The sequence below is a fragment of the Maylandia zebra genome, linkage group LG13 (genome assembly GCF_041146795.1).
Source record: "Maylandia zebra isolate NMK-2024a linkage group LG13, Mzebra_GT3a, whole genome shotgun sequence".
Classification (NCBI taxonomy): Eukaryota; Metazoa; Chordata; class Actinopteri; order Cichliformes; family Cichlidae; genus Maylandia; species Maylandia zebra.
Window position 1 is genome coordinate 13,706,010 of NC_135179.1, and position 20,673 is coordinate 13,726,682.

The 20,673-nt window shown below is 39.5% G+C and overlaps 1 protein-coding gene across 1 annotated transcript; it reads right to left on the reverse strand.

Annotated features, from left to right (window-relative positions):
* Positions 1 to 58: 58 nt before the first annotated feature.
* Positions 59 to 19,812, reverse strand: LOC101467475 (coiled-coil domain-containing protein 6). The gene is made up of 9 exons (XM_004551483.6): positions 19,444 to 19,812; positions 18,197 to 18,346; positions 16,183 to 16,311; positions 15,493 to 15,596; positions 14,160 to 14,320; positions 10,068 to 10,224; positions 7,956 to 8,056; positions 6,640 to 6,761; positions 59 to 1,310 (listed from the first exon to the last, which is right to left on the reverse strand). The coding sequence occupies exons 1-9, from the start codon at positions 19,696 to 19,698 to the stop codon at positions 1,107 to 1,109; spliced, it is 1,383 nt and encodes a 460-aa protein (XP_004551540.1). The 5' UTR covers positions 19,699 to 19,812; the 3' UTR covers positions 59 to 1,106.
* Between the last annotated feature and the right edge of the window lie 861 nt (positions 19,813 to 20,673).

Consider the following 20,673-nt stretch of genomic DNA (forward strand, 5'->3'; position numbering starts at 1 on the left):
TATTACATTACAACGGAGTATCAAACGATATTCATAAAATTCACAATTAAAACAGAAGTTGTCATCTCAAGAGCTTTAATCATACATAGAAATTTAGTTCAACAGTACCATTCATTTAGAATGTTTTCGCAGTATGTATATTTAGTGTAAAGAGCATTGTTTTTTTTTTCTGATGGGAATATCCATAAGGATGACAGAAGCTTTCAGAAATACACCAGAGAGAGAAGATCAGAGAAGAGACTGAGTACATGACTAAGTTGTAACACCTCAGACTATATTTTCAAACACCTCAAAAGGCGACATTTATCTGTGGTTTATGTGTCCATCCTCGTTGATGCTTTTTTTCCTTTTCATTTTAACATAGGAGCAGCAGATCTTTGAATGCTTACACAAACTAAAATACCTGTGCTGCAAGCACCGTTTGATCAATGCCCTATTGTAATGGAGAAACTCCTAGCACTCTTCTATGACACCGTTTTGTTGACCTAATCAAAGCCACGTTAAACTTGGGGTTGTGGTGAACTGTTTTACACTGCTTTAATGACAGAGGGTGATCTGGAGTGGAGGACATTACTGCAATCAAGTGTCATATTATAGGCATGAAAATAATTGACCACATCCATCTATTTAGCCATCCAACTCTCTAGCCATACATCCATCCATCGATCGATCGAAACATCCAACCTATCGTAAAACATAACCATGAAACATACTGTATGTGCTGTTTGTGCTATCTTAGAAGCGCCACAACAACAATTCCAACCAGCTAAAGTCCCAAGCAAAGAAAAAAAAACATGTACAAGACAAAAGGTGGAACAGATAATTATCCTACAAATCCCAGAAGTGATTATTTTTCAATTATCCATTCCTTTTAAGAGAAGTTAAGTAACGCCACATGAAGATTTGGCAGGCAGATAGCCTCACTGAAGGCAAGTAGCTATCTTGTTTCTTTTCCCTCCAAAACTTTTGAAGCTGCGTCTTTTGTTGAGTTGGTACAGAGTAAGAAACTTCACTTCCAGAGCTGGTAATGATGGAAGCTGCTGCATTAGCATCGTGGCATTCAGTGGGCGCGCTCACGCGCAAAGACAGAGACTGTGTGTGTGGCTTTAAGGCTGGGAGGGAGGCTGCTGCTGCGCTGTTGATGCGTGCTGTGACATGGCTGCCGGGGAGGACATGGATTGGACCATGGGTTGAGCTGGCGGGGGTAGCGGAGGCTGAGCCTGTTGGGCCCCTGAGTGTGTGTTGGGGGAGGGTGGGGGTGTTGGACGTTTGAATTTGTCAGGGCTGGTGCTTCTTCTTGGGGAAGGCCGCTGTTTGACAAAAGGAGAAAGAAACGAATAAACACAGATTGCTTGTAAATCACAACCAGATGACAGAATTCTAAAAATGTCATGCAGAAAATAGAGTTTATGGCAAACAGACATTCGGAGAAATTTTGTTTTATCAATACATTTTTAAAAAGTTTATGCGTTTAATTGTTCCCAGACATAGCCAAGGAGGGTAATTGTGAAAATATCAACTCTTTTTGTGGGACTGTGCTCCCAGAGTTACAAACGACTGCAGGAAAAAGATCATGAATGCCAAGATTACATGTTTCCCCTACTGAGCTGTTCATCAAGACCTGATAACAGCAATTCTAAACTGACAAATGGAATAAATGGAAAAAAAGTAATCTTTTCGAGGTTCTGATTTCCCAGCCAGTCATTTCCCTAAAAATTCTTGTAGGGGCTAAATGGAGACAGTGGTTTGTAACATCCACATAGAAGAACAGAAAGTAAATTCATCCTAGCACACTTCAAATCCTGTCTCCCCCCCACCAATTCGCATACCGCCGGAACAGGAGCACAGAGGATGCAGTCTCCATCGCAATGCACTCTGTCCTCTCACACCTGGACAACAACAACACCTACGCCAGAATGCTGTTTATAGACTTCAGTTCAGCATTCAATACAATCCACCCCTCACAACTCATCAGGAAACTGACAGACCTGGGTATCAGTTCCCTCATCTGCAAATGGTTACTGGACTTCCTGACCAACCGCCCCCAACATGTCCGGCTGGATAACCACTGCTCATCTACCATCACAATGAACACCGGTGTACCACAAGGCTGTGTGATGAGCCCTTTCCTCTACTCCCTCTTCACCCACGACTGCAGACCTGCTGATGGTTCCAACACCATCATTAAGTTTGCAGATGACACCACGGTGATTGGCCTCATCACTGACAACGATGAGGCCGCCTACAGGGAGGAGGTGGATCGTCTGGCTGAGTGGTGCGACAGAAACAACCTGCTGCTTAACACCGAGAAGACCAAGGAGCTCATCGTGGACTACAGGAGGAATGCTGACCCACATTCACCCATCCACATTAAGGGGACGGCTGTGGAGCGTGTGAGCAGCTTCAAGTTCCTGGGAGTCCACATCTCCAAGGATCTCACCTGGACGACCAACTGCTCCAAGCTGGTCAAGAAGGCTCACCAGCGCCTCTTCTTCTTGAGGACTCTGAGGAAGAACCACCTGTCCTCAGACATCCTGGTGAACTTCTATCGCTGCACCATCGAGAGCATCCTGACCAACTGTATAACAGTCTGGTACGGGAACTGCTCTGCCTCGGACCGGAAGGCGTTGCAGAGGGTCGTGAAAACTGCCCAGCGCATCGCCGGAGCACCACTTCCTGCCATAAAAGACATCTACAGGAAGCGGTGTCTGAAAAGGGCTGGGAAAATCATCAAAGACCCCAGTCACCCATCACATGGACTCTTCACCCTCCTGCCCTCTGGGAGGCGCCACAGGAGCCTCCGGACTAAGACCACCAGGTACCGGAACAGCTTCTTCCCCACAGCTGTCAGACTCCTGAACTCTGCCTCCTGACATCTGACCCACGTTAAACTCATGGACTGAACATACACACACCCACAATGGACAACTGTACCCTCAAACACAATAATAACATGGACTGAACCACCACTCACAACCACTAGCACTTTATATAGCCTCTGTAGAAACTATCTACACCCTCACTTATCTTAACTGCACTACTGTATAGCTCTGTGTAAATAATCATTCTGTACATTCGATAATTTTTAATCCTACAACTGTTTACAACTTGCATAGTTCCCATTTCTGTATAGCTGTATATCCCAGATTCTGTAAAGTTATTTATTTCATATTCTGTATAGTTTTTCATATTTATATCCTGTTCATATCCTGTACATAGCTTGTACTCACTACAGCCTGTACATACTTATAGTTATAGAATATTCACAACATACTTCATACCGTGTACATTATAACATACCATAATAGACCCATTTCTGTAATATACTCACATATCTATATTATTGCTAATATATATTGTAATATATCTATATCACTAAAGCACTTCTGGATGGATGCAAACTGCATTTCGTTGCCCTGTACCTGTGCATGTGCAATGACAATAAAGTTGAATTCTATTCTATTCTATTCTAAACAGGGAGAATGCTAGGAGAGAGGTATAAATGAGATCCAACAATCAGGAGTAAAGTTTAATAATAAAAAAAAATACGCCCCCTACATACATTTTTAATCCAGGTAATAACTATAACACTGTACCAGTCTCACTCAGTCTTATGCCTCCCTGTCTGTTCCTCAGAAGGATTTAAGTCTAAACCATCCCATTATGCCAAACTTTAATGCCCGTTGCAATAGTCAGACAGTCTGGGGAGACATCTCAGGCATGTTATTCTGAGGACCAGGGTTACGCAAGTAACCCAAAACTATCATTCCTAGCATTTTACTTCTCACTTTGAAATATGGAGGCTCCCATATTGCCAGAAGAGCTTATCTCCAACAATCTTAAAAAGTTCAAGCGAAGACCAAGAACTGAGTATTACCTGAGCTGCTTTCCATTTTTCAGAATCAGAATCCTTTATTGATCCCTGGGGGAAATTATTTTTTGTTACAGTGCTCCATTTTAAACCAACATTAAGACAAGACAGACAATACACTAACTAAGAATAGTACAATATATACATATATATACATACATACATAAGTCACTTATAAATAAATATTTGGAAAAGAAACATGTGTAGTTGTAGCAGCAAACAGTGTGTTAAGTGGATGCGTTGTACAGGGAGATGGCCACAGGCAGGAATGATTTCCTGTGTCGTTCAGTGGTGCTGAATCCCATTTTGTAAACTGGAAGTTTATAAAACAGGACAAATGTGAAGGGCAGAGCATAAGCCTGCAAGTGCGTGGATTTTCTTGATTGAAACCTACTTCACACCTGAGTAACAGACCCCATGTGGAATTAGCTTGCAGGTCCACTGGAAAACACAGACCCTGACCTGGACAGGATAAACCAAATGCCTTCATAATCCAGTGTGAGAGCTGTAGGTTTGTAATAACGTACCCTAGAAAATGAAAAGTTGATCACTTCTCCATAAACTCTTAGTTCTGCATACATTTGTCAAGCATAAACAGGATGCAACATGTGCTGCTGCTGTTCTTCAGATGAAGAAAAAGCCAGTGGAGAAAATACCATCAATACAATGGGCAAGCATGAACTCTGACGTGCCCTGGGGCAAACAGTGCATGAATGACTGAAGATGCCTTTTCTCTTTAAGTGATCCGCATCTACTCCATAATAGCCCAATCTTTGTAATGAGCATGCCTGGACAGCAGATCTGCCCAGATGTGATGTAGTGGTCTGTGTTACCAATTAAGGCCAGTCTGGAAGAAGCATATTTGCAAATAGCCTGGATATTCTTTCTGGGAGCAGGGCAGCCTGGGAATCAACTGGTCCCAGCTGTGAATTTCATCTGGCGCCAGTATGTGATTCAGTGTCCACCACACCGAACTATGTCTCCACTGTCTGCCAGCAGTTTTCTGTAGTCAAATAAGCTCAGCGTACTGCATCCCAGTCTCTTGATGGTGAGACTGGCAGACTGCGTGTATTAAACGGGGGCTTCGACTGGGAATGTCCAGCCTAAGGTAGGAAGGGCAGACCTGTTGTGTGCCACTGCTCGAGACTACTCTCCCTCACATCTCCTCTTGTGTGAGGTAGAGTATTATGTATCATCATTAGCTTAAGTCCTAAAAATAAACCACACAAACATGCACAATGCTAACTCCATACATACAACAACTGGTACATAGCGTGTGTGTGTGTGTGTGTGTGTGTGTACGGCAGACAATGTTTACAATCATCGAGGGGATTGTTGATGGCAATTTTGTATCATCATTGTGTTCTCGAGGTCAAATATCACTACTGAATCAACAGGGTGGCTGAACTTAATTCGAGTACTTTTTTGTAAACAGACATACAAACCTAACAGTAATCATTCACTTTGTGAGCAGTCTGTCACAATTTACACACCCCAGCTCATTTCCCACTTTAGTTGATAAGGATTATGACATCCGTTTGTTTATGTAACAACTCTATATACACACACACATTACTACTATCAGAACAGCGCTGTGTGCACCACACATTATTACCCCAAACCGAATCCACATTTCTTCTTACTTTCACTTTTAAATTATGAAATGATTCTGCTTTAAATAAAACTTCCACAGTATAACTACTATAGCAGTATTATAGTTAATGATATTTTCATCAAAACCAGCCTTGCCAAGGTAATGTCAGGGGAAACACTGGTGAGATATTTATATATTTTATGACTTTGTGATGCTCTTTTGGATAGGAGGCATACTAGAAACAGGTTCAAACCATGCCCCTGGTGTAAAATATTACTAAACATATCTATATCTTATTAATAAATATAAATTGATAAGTCAGTGTTGTTTTAGTTATCAGTGTGCTGAAGAGATGGACACACAGCTAATTGGAACTTAGGACATTTACGAGTTATGCTAAGTAAGTTCTAGTATTGATGCCAACAATACAAACAATGTTTGCAGAAGCCAGTATTCTTTGAGAGTCAAAATCTAGACTCCTCTACTGAGTGAATACTGGTGGACACACACAGTTTTATTCCTCCTACTTATACTCATTTTAAGGACTGTAATATCTGAAAGTCATGACATGGGAGTGTAAACAGGTTAGACCTTTAAATAACCACTGAAAAGTGACAGTTAACGTCATAGTCGTTGTTGCATTAAAGATCCACCATGCTGAAGAGTACTGTATTATCAATAGAGCTAGCCTTGACATTAAAAAATATAGACAGGGCAGTAAATTTAACAAAACAACAGGCAGTACATGTCTCCATGTGGGTGTCCTCATTTAAGGTTCATTTAATGGACGCAGCTCACTGATTAAATATAGTTCAAAGATCATGCTGACTCAGAGCAAACTGCTGCTCTTATGAAGTCACAATTAACACAACTTTTAATCATTAAACTTGTTGATCATTTCTATGTACTTGAACTGGAAAACATCTTTATACCCCCATAAAACTGAAATAATTTTATAATACGAAAGGTTATACACCTATTATTTTTATTGTCAATTGTTTACTCCTTTACAGAGCAACTAGTTTTGAGTTTATTGGTCAGAAATTTTGTTTGATGATTAATTGAGAAACCTGCCGGAAATCTGGTTTAAAAAATAAATAAATATATAAAATAAAACAAAAACGTGTGAATTCTCAATAATTTTCTAAAAGATGATGTGGGTGGTGTCACTTACTGCTACGGCATGAGAGGAGCCTCCGTGGACGTGCAGGGCGGGGGTGTTGTAGTGGGAAATGGCAGCTCTGGACAGTGTAGCTGGAGGAGTGAAGCCAACTGTGTGGGTGCCATATGAGAGACCTGTAAGAAAATGAGACAGCCAGAGGGAGAAAGACATTTTATTAAAAGTTAACATCAATTCTAGACACTTTCATTTTCCTCCTCAATACTCACTCCAAGATTACGTCGATATAAGAGGGAAGTTCTTTGTGGCTGGCAGTGTCCCGGCACAGGATGACTGTTTTATCATTGACCAAATATTTACTTTGATATCATACCTTATTGTATCATAAACTAGTACGCAGACCAGAAATGAATGTTAATTTTTTTCTGCACTATTTTTAGCATTAGGTCTGTGCCTAAAGAGAGTAAGGGTGACTGAAATATGATGGTGCTCTCCCTTTTATTATACTAACAATTATTATTTTATTCTTCTATTTTTTCCTGTACTTTTTATACTTTTGCAAATGGTCATTTATCCAATAATAATCTTTACTAAATTACCTATAGTGCCAAGATCAGTAAGCTAGGAGCGTATCCACCAGTGTTAAATTTGAGAGCAGATTTTGACTTCATTTCAGTTTTCTGACATTTAGTTTAAGTCTCATTTTAGTCGACAAAATAGGATTGTAGTAGACAAAATCTAAATTTGATTAAGTTTAATAAAATAAAGTGTAGGATGAGAATGTTTGTGTTTTTAGCTGCTCCACATGTTCACTAAGAGTCTTATTTTCATTGACATCAAATGTGAAATGTGTCTATACGTCTTGCTCTTTTCTTTCTCCCAAACATTGACATTTTATCACATTTTCAAAACAAACAAAACCAAAAAAAAGCTGTACTCTTTCCCAGGGCAGGGCAAATGTGCTTGTCTGACTTTCTAGACCATTTAGCTCTGCTTGGATCTCGTCTCTCCAGAATATTTTCATTTTCAAGGCTTCAATACATGTCATTATGATTTTAGTCTTTATTTATCATCTTTTTTTCATCAGGGGAAAAAAAACAAAAACGAAAGCTCTGCGGACTTCTAGATAGTATTCAGTGTAAACCCCACATCATGGCCTGTCAGGCTCACAGTGAGCAGCAAAGTTCTACCTGAGCACGAAGCTTATATAAAATGCAGTGTGACAATTAAGCTGTAATTGTGTGGTCTTGATTTGACAGAGTACCTACAAGATTTTAAGATAAAAGCTGGAACAAAGATAAAGCTTGCTGTCTGGCAAAAAGTTGTATTAATCGCTATCAAAGGCCGTTTATTGTTGTGTTTTTACCTACCTGGTGATATTGGTCGGCTGGAGCTGGGAGAGGGAGTGTAAGGGATGGGACTGGACACGGTCCTGGCTCGCAGACCCTGTGCAGACATCTCATTGAAGTACCTAAAAGTACGACATATTTTTGTAATGCAAAAAGCAATCCAAGCATATTGTAATGTGTTAAACAGGCAAAAAGTGCTACATCAATGATGACAGTTACTCCTTGAGATGCAATGTGAAAAGCTTCTGTATGGCTACTCAAAGTGGGCTTCTGAAAGTGCTCAATTTGGCTTATTTTGTATGGGAGAAAAACACGATACATTTTCAAGTTCCTAAGGAGAAGATACTGATGTCGACGTCTGAGTGTGATCAAAGGAGCATCCTGTGCATGCAGAAAAAAGCTTTTTCCTAAAATTAACAAAAGTTTTTACTGATAATCAGGAAGATTTAATATAAACTGAGATTTTACTGCCATATGCTGCTTCTTTGAAATGGCCATATACTAAAGCTATTTAGAGCCCTGTTTTCTTCTTCATCCTCAGCTTTTGTATGCAACAACTAACATTCAGAGGTACTGGAAGCACATCAGTTATTACAATTTTGTGTTTTCAAATTAGATTTTATTTTTTATTTAGTTCTGACCCTTATTTTTCATTTGGTTTAGTTTCTCTAGGTTTGCTCATTTCAGTTTAGCTTTTAATTTTTTGAAAATGTATATTTTTTATTAGTTTCAGAGTGAGTTTGAATCTTTTAAAGTATTACCTCGTGTAGGGCATATGCAAGGATATTTGCTCTATAAATATTTTTTAAGTTATAATTATTTTCTCTCTTTTTTTTGTTTTGTTTTTAGTTACACTTTAATAACATTAAAGTGTAACTAACTTTAAAAAAAAGTTAGCTGTGTGATCCTTGCACTCCGACTTGAAAGATGAGTGACACCCATGCATCTGATACAGAGGCCTGAACCAGGTACACAACAATAAAGAAACTTGAACTGGATAGTGTTTTACATACATTTGTTTTTCTTAAACATTACAATTTCTAGTTCTGGGAAAATGGTGGGGGTTTGTTTTACACCATCTTGCCACTGCGGAAGGAGACAAAATGCAGAAAGTTGATTTAATGTTGTAAACAACTTTGTCTTTCAACATGCTACTAAACTGATTTAACTGAAAGCATTAAACCAGTGGAATCTGTATTTGGTTATGTTTAATCATACACAATGAGCCAATTTGATCAGCAATAGTAGGAAGAGTTGGTATGTTTAAAAAACAAAAATCTGGTGGATGACCCCATACTCAGTGAAGTGCAACAGTGTTTGTTTTGTTTTAGTAAACATAAACCTTGAAGCCACCCCAAACTACTTGGTCTTGTTTTCACTTCTGAATAAAAAGAAGGACCATGTGGTACAACTTGTGTCTGAGGGTTAATTGGTCCCAGGAGTAGAAAGGATTGCACAAAGTTCAAATGGACCATTCACTCACAAACAGAAGGAAGTCTGTAAGGACCATTTAAGCCAAAATTTGGTTTCTTTTAAGTTTCATCAAGAAAGCGCAGGTCTTTCCAAACCAAACAAAGCTACTGCTAATTATTTTGACTTTTCTACATGTATCAGAAGTAAACGTGGCAGCGATAGCATGACCTGAATCTGCAGGTCAATGTTAAACATTCATTAGGGGAAAAAAAGAAGCATTTTTTTACAATTAAGATGAAACACCAAGGAATGCGGAACTGATTTAAGCTCTGTGTTTTTTGTGTCTGACAGCCAGCCAAAAAGTTACCAGACACCATGTTGTCACCTTGCTTTATCACAAGCAGGCCTTTTTAACAGCAACAATGACTGCCTACTGGAAGACCAATTGTTGTGTGCCGTTGTGGCAAACACGCCTTTTGTCATTTGCATTTGCCCTACTTTTGTGCCCTCATCTTTTGATTCTCACAGGTCCCTTTATCCAACTGGCTATGTCAGCAGTATAAATGCCCAGTGAAGCCAAATGCCTCTAAGAAACATCGAGCTCCAGTGTATAGTTCAATCCATTTAACTCTTTTCCATTTTCTCTTTATTTGCTGGTATGTATGACTTTGTGTATTATTGTGAACTTTTTGATCATCTTTCTATGTTTGTTGCACCTACCTCTCATCATCCATCTCCAGACTGGATTCACTCTCCGACAGTTGTCTACACAGGGCCTCCCTGCGCTCCATTTCTCTCTGAAGCTTTCTCTGCAGCCGGATGTTCTCCTCCCTCATGTGTCGCTCCTCCTCTATATACTGGGCACGTTTCTCTGTATCTGAAAGTGAACATTGGGATTTAAACTTGACAGAATCGCACTATTACTATACAATAACACAAATTACACCTGCACTACTCCTAGCATAACATAATACCCTCTCTTTAAGAGCTGTGAATGTAACCTGGTTTTCTTGTGTAATACATTGTTGTCATTTTAGGAAAAAAGTGAAAGTAGGTCCAAAACAATCTCAACTAAGAGTAATGCAAGCAACAAGCTTCAGTATTTCTGGTGTCTTGTCACTTGGCTTAGCTTTGGGAGCACGTGTTTAAGGCTGGTCTGACATCCCCACCTAGTGGCAAAATCAAACCATAGCCACAATGATCAATCTTTATCACTTCTTGCTTTCTGAAAAACAAAAAAAAAAAAAAAATATGGAAAACCTGGGCTTTCAGTCTCATTGCTACAGGTGTATAGAAATCAAATGTCTAACTGTAAGTGGTGTTATAATAAAGCGGAAGTGTTTAAGAACCACAGCGACTTGGGCTCAAAGCGGCAGACCAAGTAAAGTTGTACAATGTCACCAAATACTGAAGCACACAGAACCTAAAGGCTCCCAAAGCTCTGCTGACTCAACAGCAGAGGTCCAAACCTCCTCTGGCATTAACTAGAGCTGGGCGATAGAACGATAACAATATGTATTGCGAAATAACTTTTTCTCGATAGAAAAATGACACTATTGCGATAGACCTCATCTCTCTCTCTCTCTCTTCCTCTTATAAAAAAAAAAAAAAAAAAAAAAAAAAAAATGAATAGCCAATAAGAAAAGCGGCGCAGAGCCGAACCAATCACAGCCGCAGCGTCACGTCACGTGACTTGTTACGTACAGCTCAAGTGCCAAGGCACACATGTGTATTTGTTTGGGAAGCATCCAGCCGCCGTGCCGGCCGGGTAATGGAGGAAATGAGCGTGCCGACTAGAGAAAAATCAACCGAGAGCTTGGGTGACCAGGTTACCGAAGAGAACACAGATGACGGTTGCAATGCCGGAGAGATTGTCGAAAGGAAAGGCCAGAGAAGTTCTGTAGTGTGGAGGTATTTCGGCTATCTGAAGTCTGACAAAAAAAAACAGAGTAACGCGCACTGTAAATTGTGCCGAAAGCATGTTCCCACAAAGTCTGGAAATACAGCAAACCTTTTTTATCACCTGAAGCAGTGCCACCCACTAGGAGCATGCTCAATCTCTGACTGAAAGCGCTAATTCGTCATCAAAAACAACCAGGGGAATCCCTGTGAAGCAGCAACAGTCAATTGAGTCGGCTTTCTCCAGCGTCAAAAAAGCTAAGAGACATAGCAACATAACGAATGCCATAGCTTACTGTCTTGCTAAAGACATGCTACCAATAAACACGGTCAACAATGAAGGATTCAAGCAGCTAATTAAGGTAATGGAACCTCGTTACCAACTCCCTGGACATAAACATGTCTCTCAGACAGCGCTTCCAAAGCAATATTATATAAGTTAGTCAATTTTGTCTCTTCTTCTGTAAAATAAACTAAGATTTATTTTTAGAATTAATATTTTGTTTCTAAGTGGAACTGACAATTTAGTAGTCTGTTTTGTTTGTTCTACTTTGAAACTTAAACGCTTTAGCAGCTACCTTTTGTGTAGTTTGTAATATTTGCCTTTATTTATCTGAAACTGGAGCCTCATTTTATGTACATCTGCCCTGTTGAACTTATTATGGGAAATAAATATTTAAATCAAAACAAGCTGCTGATTATTTCACATTTTACTTGTGAGCAACGGCACATTTAAATCTTACAAATATAGCTATTTGGCTTATATCGTGATATATATCATTATCGCCTGAAATGAAAAAAACATATCGTGATATGAAAAAAATCTTATATCGCATGTAGTGTTGGTACTTTTTAAATAAGCCGTAAAACAAGCTGTTATCAATGTCTGCAACCAAATGCAGTGCTCTAGTATTACTCCACATCCTAAGAAAAAAAAAAATAAATCAAATGCTCTAATGCCCAAGGCTGCCTCTATTAAACCACCAGATCACTCCAGCCACAAACAGTTATGTATAAAGAAGAAAATAACAATCCACAAGATCATTTTGTGTGAGACAAGATCCGAAGTCTGGTTGCATTTTTACATGCATCATTTGGATTGTGATTAACTGCTCACAGTTTTCCTACTGCTCCCCTATTAGGGCTGGGCTATATCATACCGTTCACAGTAATACCGGTGTAATGTTGGGCAACAATAAGAAAATGAAATATCGCGATAGAATATGGGTAAAACGCGCATGCGCAGTGCCTTTGTTTACATACGCACGTGGCGGCGACGCAGAATGAGAAGAGCGAAAGTGGATCGTTGAATGAAACGGATGAACCAGAATTGTTTTGTAAAAATACTGCAACTTCTGTGGTGTGGAACTGGTTTGGCTTTCGTCCGTCAGATACACAACAAAGCACTATTTTTGGTAGCGCATGCTAGCGGGCCGTCGTTATTACCATGTGTTTTGGAAAATACGGCACACTTAAAATCAATCCTTTGATTTTTCTGAAAATCGACAGTGCCCCTTATAATCCCGTGTGCCTTATGTATGAATTCTGGTTGTGTTTACTGACCTGGAAACGATTTTATGTGGTACACAGTGCTCGAAAATCTGTCAAATGTTTCAGTACGACTTTGCTAAACTACGAAGCCGCACTGCTTGATGGATTGTCGGAGCATTACGGCTATCGTAGACAGGAGCCTCGCGGAGTGATACGTGGTGTGCTTCAACATAATATTACCGTATTGTGTGTGTATAACCTCTTTTTAAGTTTTGTGGATATTATACATGGTTATGCTGAGGATATGTCGGCCAATTTCCACTGGAAATGCCTTTTGGTTAAACTGTCAGCAAGGAATTTGCATTTGTTAATTTTTTATATAACTTTAATGCACATAAAAAAGCTGCTTGTTTAAGTGAAAATACATTGATGGCTTTTTGCACTAATAAAGTTGAGGAGTTGTAAAGTATTTTGTCTAGTGCCAATTATATCGTCTGTTATATCGTTATTGCAAATTTTCAAATGTATATCGTGATAAATATTTTTGGTCATATCGCCCTGCTCTACTCCCTATAATTATAAACTAAGTGATAATGACGATATCACGAGTCAGCAGTTAGTCATGGAATTCAACAGGGTTCTGTGATGGGACCAATACTTTTCACAGTATACATACAGACAAAAACCCTCTCTAAATTTGAGCGAGATGCAAAACCTTCCTCTTTGATAAAGCTTTCCATGAAGGCTGGGTCAGATCACCGTGAACCATAACCAAGTAATCCAGTGATCATATTTTTTGGGTGTGACCGGAACACTAACTCTATGGCTTCAAAATGTGGCATCTGGAAAACATCCATCCATTAAACATGTTCATGGTAATATTCTGACAGGTTGTCAGTCACCAATATTTTCTTTTTCTTTTAATAAAAGGAAGGGCACATGTAAGCACTTGTAACACTGCTTCCTTTTGGGGCAAAATAACGAGAGTCAACTAGATTAAGAACAGAGTTCAGGTTAACCATTTCAAAAGAAGGAATCGATTATGGATTACAACCTTTCTTAGTGTCTTGCATTTCGTTGCCCTGTACCTATGACATGTGCAATGACAATAAAGTTGAAATTTTTTTTTTGTTTTCTAACAGTGTACAGCTCCATTCCTTTCTTTTTCTGCTTTCCATCCAGTGTAATATGACCAGTAAATAATGATGTAACATGACTGTATATTGCATTAGAACATATCTACAGAAATATGAGTATGGAGGCACCAGGCTAGAGAGGATCCTGTTTTTTCCAAGTGAACACGCACAAGCACTTATCCGAGAATCAATTTTACCAACCACTTCCTTAATCAACACTTGAGGGCATCTCTCCCTTCAGACTGACTTTCCTTCTGATCATGTGACAAGTTGAGTGGCCACTTACGCTGCAGCTCAGTGGTGCGCAAGCTCTTCTTAAGCCTCTCCACCTCATTCTTCAGGAAGCGGATATGCCGCATCATGTTCTCTGGTGAGTCGATTTCCATGGAAACATCTCTTGGAGATGGTGGAGCCGACACAGGCTGGTCCAGCTTCTCCTGAAGGATTCTAGTTTGGAAAATTGGAAAAACAAAACAAAACACAGGATTATTATTATTATTCAAAATGTTCTATTTATTATTATTTGTATAAAAAAAAAAAACGAAATTAGATGTATAACCTTTAAGTTAATTTTGCATAAATGCCCAATTACATATATAAACAGATAATTAATAGTTCAGCTTACTGTTATTTGTCATAAAACTGCAATTTAAAAGAAAAGTTACTTATTGCTGTTTATTTGATTTTAATGTTTAAGTTAAAATTAATAAACTAATTACTTTTTTGTGTTACACAGACAAGCAATGAATATAAAAGGTACACTGGCACATTTTTATGCTAACTATAAAATAAAACAATGCAAACAAATATATTTCTTTCATATAACAAGTACTTAACCCATTAGTAAATGTATAAATTAATTTAGTCAAAAATGAAAAGTAAAAGTCTTTTTCCCTCCATTTAATACTATCATTTCAGTTTGTAGTTGGCCTTTTCTTTTTAAAGATATTGGGCTAAAACCATCAAGTTAATGGCATATTTAGCGTACCTTACCATTTTGGCAGTTTTTCCAAAAGAAAAGTCTTGAAATTTTTTAAAAACAAACAATTGGAAAAAGAAACACGCAACTGTTATGACTTAGTGACATTTCACCCACACGTTTATGCTCACTGGTCGGTTAACTCAATCATCATTGTATGTAAACAACGTTTCTCGTGATTCTACATTTGTTTCTGTTCATGCTGGAAATGGAAAATAAACTTGCTTGTGTCGCTCTCTCTCTTGACACTCTCCTCTCACCAACAGCAGAAGAGCAAGAGAAGAGCAAGAGAAGAGCTGAGTGCTTTTAAAAAAAAGAAAAGTGTCATGTGCTACAAGGCACTTTCTGGAAAAGAGTTGCAACTAAGTTGGCAACAATAAAGTAAACTGAAGCATTCGTTTACTGTCAGGAAAGAGCAAAGGAAACTCATCTGCCCACTGAATAGAAGACCATATAAAGAAATCCAAGATAAGCCGATGTTAGCTTGTCATAAAAGATGAAAAACTTTGGAAGCTTCTTTTGGAAGTATTCAGCTGAGTCAGTTTTAAAATGTTTACCTCATCGTTTTGAACTTTGGCCACAATTAATCTAATCATTATGTATATGGCCAAAGAAAAAGCAGCACAGTATGTCTCATCACCTTTTCTCAGCCTCCAGTTTGTCCATTCGCTTCCACAGTCGGTTGACCAAAGCTTCTTGTTCCTGCTCTAATGTGTTCTCAAGGTCGATCTTCTCCCGCCTCAACTGAAAAACGAAAGATAAAGCAGAGTGTGGCAGAAAGAGAAACCTTGAAGTTGAAATGCATTCACAAGCATTCAGGATTGTGTACAAAAACACTGTATCGCAAATCCAAGATCTCAGTTCAGAGTTTGTATTCTAAAACTTAGAAGCATATGGCATTATGACATATCATAATGATTTTTTTAAAGTAGTTTAAGAACGTAAATATTTGTATTTTATTGCTAAGATTGGTGTCTTTAAGAAGCTGAGGCAGATTTTAAGGTGAAATAACTTTTGGTTCTATTTGTATCTGGCCAAGATGCACAGTGGCATCGCACTGCATCAATCTGACACGTTAATAAGCGAGTACCAACAACGAATGCCTGCACATCTCCTGTCAGGGCATGGAGACATTATGCGGTGGCTTCAGCAGGTTTGACCCAGCCACAGACCAAAATGTTCTTTCCACTTAAAATTCAGTGGGAAGAAAAACGACGTTGAGATTTTTTGCATCTCACTCTACCATGGCGACTGAACAAATGGAAGTTTAAGGATAGGCTGCACTGCACTGGATGAGCAATTCTTTCCCATTTTACCATAATAAGCATACCTGTTCCAGGGTTAGCTGCTTTGAAATGGTTTCGTTCTCCATTTTCTTGATCTTTTTCATGAGCTTGTTAACCTGGAACTCCTGCTCCTGCTCCAAATGCTGCTCCAACTCAGCCTTCTCATGCTGGAGCTAAAATTTAAAAGGAGAGAGCAGTGCATTGACAGATGAAGAGAAGAAACAGATGAGTAAAAAGGGAGCGGAGAAAAACAAACTCACAATGAGACATGTAAAAGCTGTTTGATGACCACAGAGATGACCACGGCTTATACAATGAAATAATAATAAAAGACAGCGTCATTAGACAATTCCACTGGTTTCAGGGTAAACTCCCCAGAAGAACAGACAATATAAAATAATGTTTTGGCAACCCAAGTAATCACTTTTGGCAGTTCACCAGCATGAAAAAGGGTGCGGCTCAGTGCTGATTCAAAATGGGACAGCTCTGTGATGGATTATATAACTGATTACTCATTATGGGGAAAGAGATGCAAATTCACTTAAAGGAAAAAAATGGAGAGGGAAATATAACCATTTCCATCATGCTGTTGAGAAAAATAACTAGAAAACCTCAAAACATCAGTCTGTTTAAACTTACAATGACTCCATTCATGGAGAGTCGAGTGCTCTGCAGTATCCTGGATGCAAAACCAGGTTACCAAGTTGTGCCCCACCCAAAGTGCAGGCATTTTTTCCTAATTAAAACTAACCATTTTGTTTTAATAAGGTGCCTTGCTTCAGTTAACACTAGAAACTATTTTATTAAAGCAATCCAACCCTTTATACTGTGTGAACATTATAAACAGACTCAAGAATAAATGCCAGACTATGAAGTCCTTGGAGAGAGATTATATTCTACTAGGCTCTTCTGTAAGCAGAGGCTCTTTCTGACTGGCACCAGAACAAAGGCAATGTTGGATGGGACTCTGTTTAGTATCATGTGCACTAATAATAAGTATTAGAGGAAAATAGAGAGTTTCATCGGCTTCCTTTAAAATAGGTAATGTTGTTTTCAGTACCATCAACAAAAATGAAGAGGGTGGGATATTAGGAGTATGCAGCCCAGTACACCTTTAAGGTCTCAATTTTACATTATCAGGGGTGTTTTTTGGTGTATTTACAAGATAATAGATAATATTCAGCACAGCCTATTGTCATGTGAATGTTTAATATACAAGGCACAAGTTTAAAATCAGGGCTGGGGTGCTTGTGTTGTTGGGTTATTCAAATACAGACAATGCAGCTAAAAAGTGGAGCAAAACTAATGGCTGGGAAAACCCAAATAAAACAAAATTTGTCCCAAAAATGCTTCTGCGTAGAGTCATTTGCATGCTCAGTATTATAAGTTTTGATATTCAGTTGATTTTTCCATCTGTCGCCCCAATTTTTAAGCAACTAATCTACCGACATAAGTAGATACAAGTCTGTTGCATGTTAAATTCTAAGATAGGAATATAAAAAAAGCCCAAATAAGTAGATCTGTATGACCTTAAGCGGGTTTTGCTAAGACATTTGCATGCATCTCTTTCACAGCCCTACTTCTTTAGATATCAACAAACCATTAGTCACCCTACAGCTATCTATTCAAAATATGAGAGCGAGTGCTATATGCTCTGTAGTTGGGAAAATACGATGTGGAAAACAGACTGAACCAAATAACCGACAACAGGAGGAGAGTAATTTGAGAGTCATTTAGACGTGCTAGCAGCTGCAGTGAAGTCATCTTGAGCTTTTCCAGGCTTCAGGCAAGTAGAATTGCAGTTGATGATAATGCACTAGCTGCTGTGTGCATAGACAAGCACCCTGCACATCATGAACAAGAGCAACAATACTTAAGAAATTTGCATAACACAGCATGAAGAAACGATATACCACACTGACGTTTGTGATCAGTAAGATAACAGGGGAAAACTTTAAACTAATGTTACACTATTCTCCACTCTGTGTGGCGTAAAGAACTCCAAAATGTGCGTTAAAAGTGTGCACCTCCCCATCCAATCTTGTTTCTATCACTCACTTGCATGAGTTTCCTTGACAGTTCATTGGTGAGGAATTCTTCCTCCTTCTCATAGTTGACTGCCAAGGTTTCCTTCTCCTTCTGAAGAGCCTGGATTTTCTTGAACAAGGTGTTACTGATAAATTCTTCCTCCTGTTCGGCTCTCGCTTGCTGTGGGACAGAAAACACAAAAAGACACAGCGACAGAAGAGATATCAGTGACATAAACTCTTGCTTCTGGCACATCACACTGTTTTCACCTTTATCCTGATTAAACTATAACTTACTGACAGTGAGGGGAAACATGCACCAATCAACTAAAGACTGCTGCAGTGATGCTTGCCAGCCAAAGAGGAAGCATAATTCTTTCAAATGACTCAAGAGATATTGCAGCAATGGGTGACTGAGAGAAACATGGGCTGGGGGGGCGGATAAAGAAATGTGTTGGGACAGCTAGCATTACACTGCTTGTTATACATGCGTCCTTGCCACTCTCAAATTCACCCATCCCTTATCTCTCCTGACCTCAAAAATAAATTCTGCTTCGTTGGCCGTTATGAAAAACAGCGCGGATTATAAAAGCCAAACAGCTAGTTAAGCTTCACAAATTTACACAGAGGGTGGACAGTGTGAAAGTGTGGTTGGGTTTGCAGACATTTAGAGCGTGGCATTTAGCTAGCTCGCTAAGTTTGGCCTACATATTTCCCCATCTATCAAGCAGATCGGTTACACATTTTTATGAAGCTAGGACTGATTAACCGAGCATGAAGAAATATGACGCATCAGTCGGTGCCAAGGCTTCTGGTGGGCTATTTATTTTCACTCAGTTACCATATCCATGTTGGCCATAGCGTGGTGACAATGCCGAGCAGTGAGTAATCAGCTGACCACACATCTACAATCAATCTGTTAACTCGCATCGTGAGGTGCCCACCCAATTTTTTGACGTTTTTTTCTGGTTGACGTTAGCAGTTCATCTAACGTTAGCCACGATTAGCAACACAAAATAACACAAAGCAAAGTAGCAAGATATCGCAGCTCGACCATCTAGCAGACGTTGTCCCGCTGGCTAAATTAGCAGGTAGCTAATGTTAATAGGGCTAACATAACAGCAAAGAATTAGGGCCGAATTCAGGTAACATTTCCACGTAGCACTCATTCAGCTTTTATCAAACAACACTCGCTAGCGCTAACTTACTCTGTCAAATGCAAAACAGCAAACGGGGTGGGGATAGCATCTCGCTAGTTAGCTAGCTAACATTACTCACAATGGTGACGCTAGCTTTGCGGAGGTCCCGATTCTCCTCCTGCAGGGCTTTGCACTTGAGTTTAAATGTTTCCAGCTCAATTTTAAGAACTTTATTCTCCTGCTGTAACGAGGCCAGTCGGTTGGTCAGTTCCTCCAAACGAAACTGTGAAATGACTATGCTCGGTTTCCCCGAATTTGAAGCGGAGGACGACATCGGGGTGGCGGAGCTGCTCCCCGCTCCATCGGTGTCGCTCTCGCTTGCGCTGTCCGCCATGGCTGTGCGACGGTGTGTGTGGTGGAGAAGAGAAGACGACGGCAGCTGCAGCGTTTGAGGAGCGCAGACAGCAGAATGGTACACTGCGTGACCTTGCACCCGCCTAACGGTATAGCACCCCCAGCAGGATGTCTCCAGTACTACCTAATACACCCATAACATGAAATGCATCTTTGGAAACCCAATCCGAGACAGGATTGCCAGCAAAATGGGAAACTTAAGACACAACACCGCACCCTAAACCACGTTTTATGCCTAACACGACAACATCCTTCAAGTAAACACTGTATAACCCTACTTATACAGTGTTTACTTGTCAGCTGTTGTGTTGACAATTATGCTCATTTTATACAATACTGTGAAATAATATTTCCCGGCCTTCTGGACTTCTTTCTTTTTGTATATTTTTCACTCTTACATGTTTCAGATCATCAAATATGCTTTAATATTAGACAAAGATAACCAGAGTAGTGCCGAAGTATCTCGATCAGATTTAATTCCAGATTTTGACTAGGCTGCTCCAAAACTCTCATTGTGTTTTTTGGAGCCATTAAGAGGTGGACTTGCTGGTGTATTTTGGATCATTGTTCTTCTGTATAACCCAAGTGCATGTGCAAGTGCATGGACTGATGGCCAGACATTCTCCTTCTGGATTTTCTGGTAGAGTTGTAATGAGATACAGACCTTCCAGAAGTTCCTTAGGTGTTGTTCTGGTTCTTTTATGATGACATGGTTGAGTCATCGATTCGGCAAATTCTGGTAATTTGCCCAATTCCTGGGAAGATGCACTACTGTCCCAAGTTTTCTCTATCTGTGGATGTCAGCTCTCACTGTGGTTCAATGGAGTCCCAAACCTTAGAAATGGCATTGTGAACATTTCCAGACTGATAGATGGCAATGACTTTGTTTTGCCTGCGTCTTTGAGTTTCTGTAGCTCCTTAATAAATGAAATCATCGTTTAATAACTGCATTTTG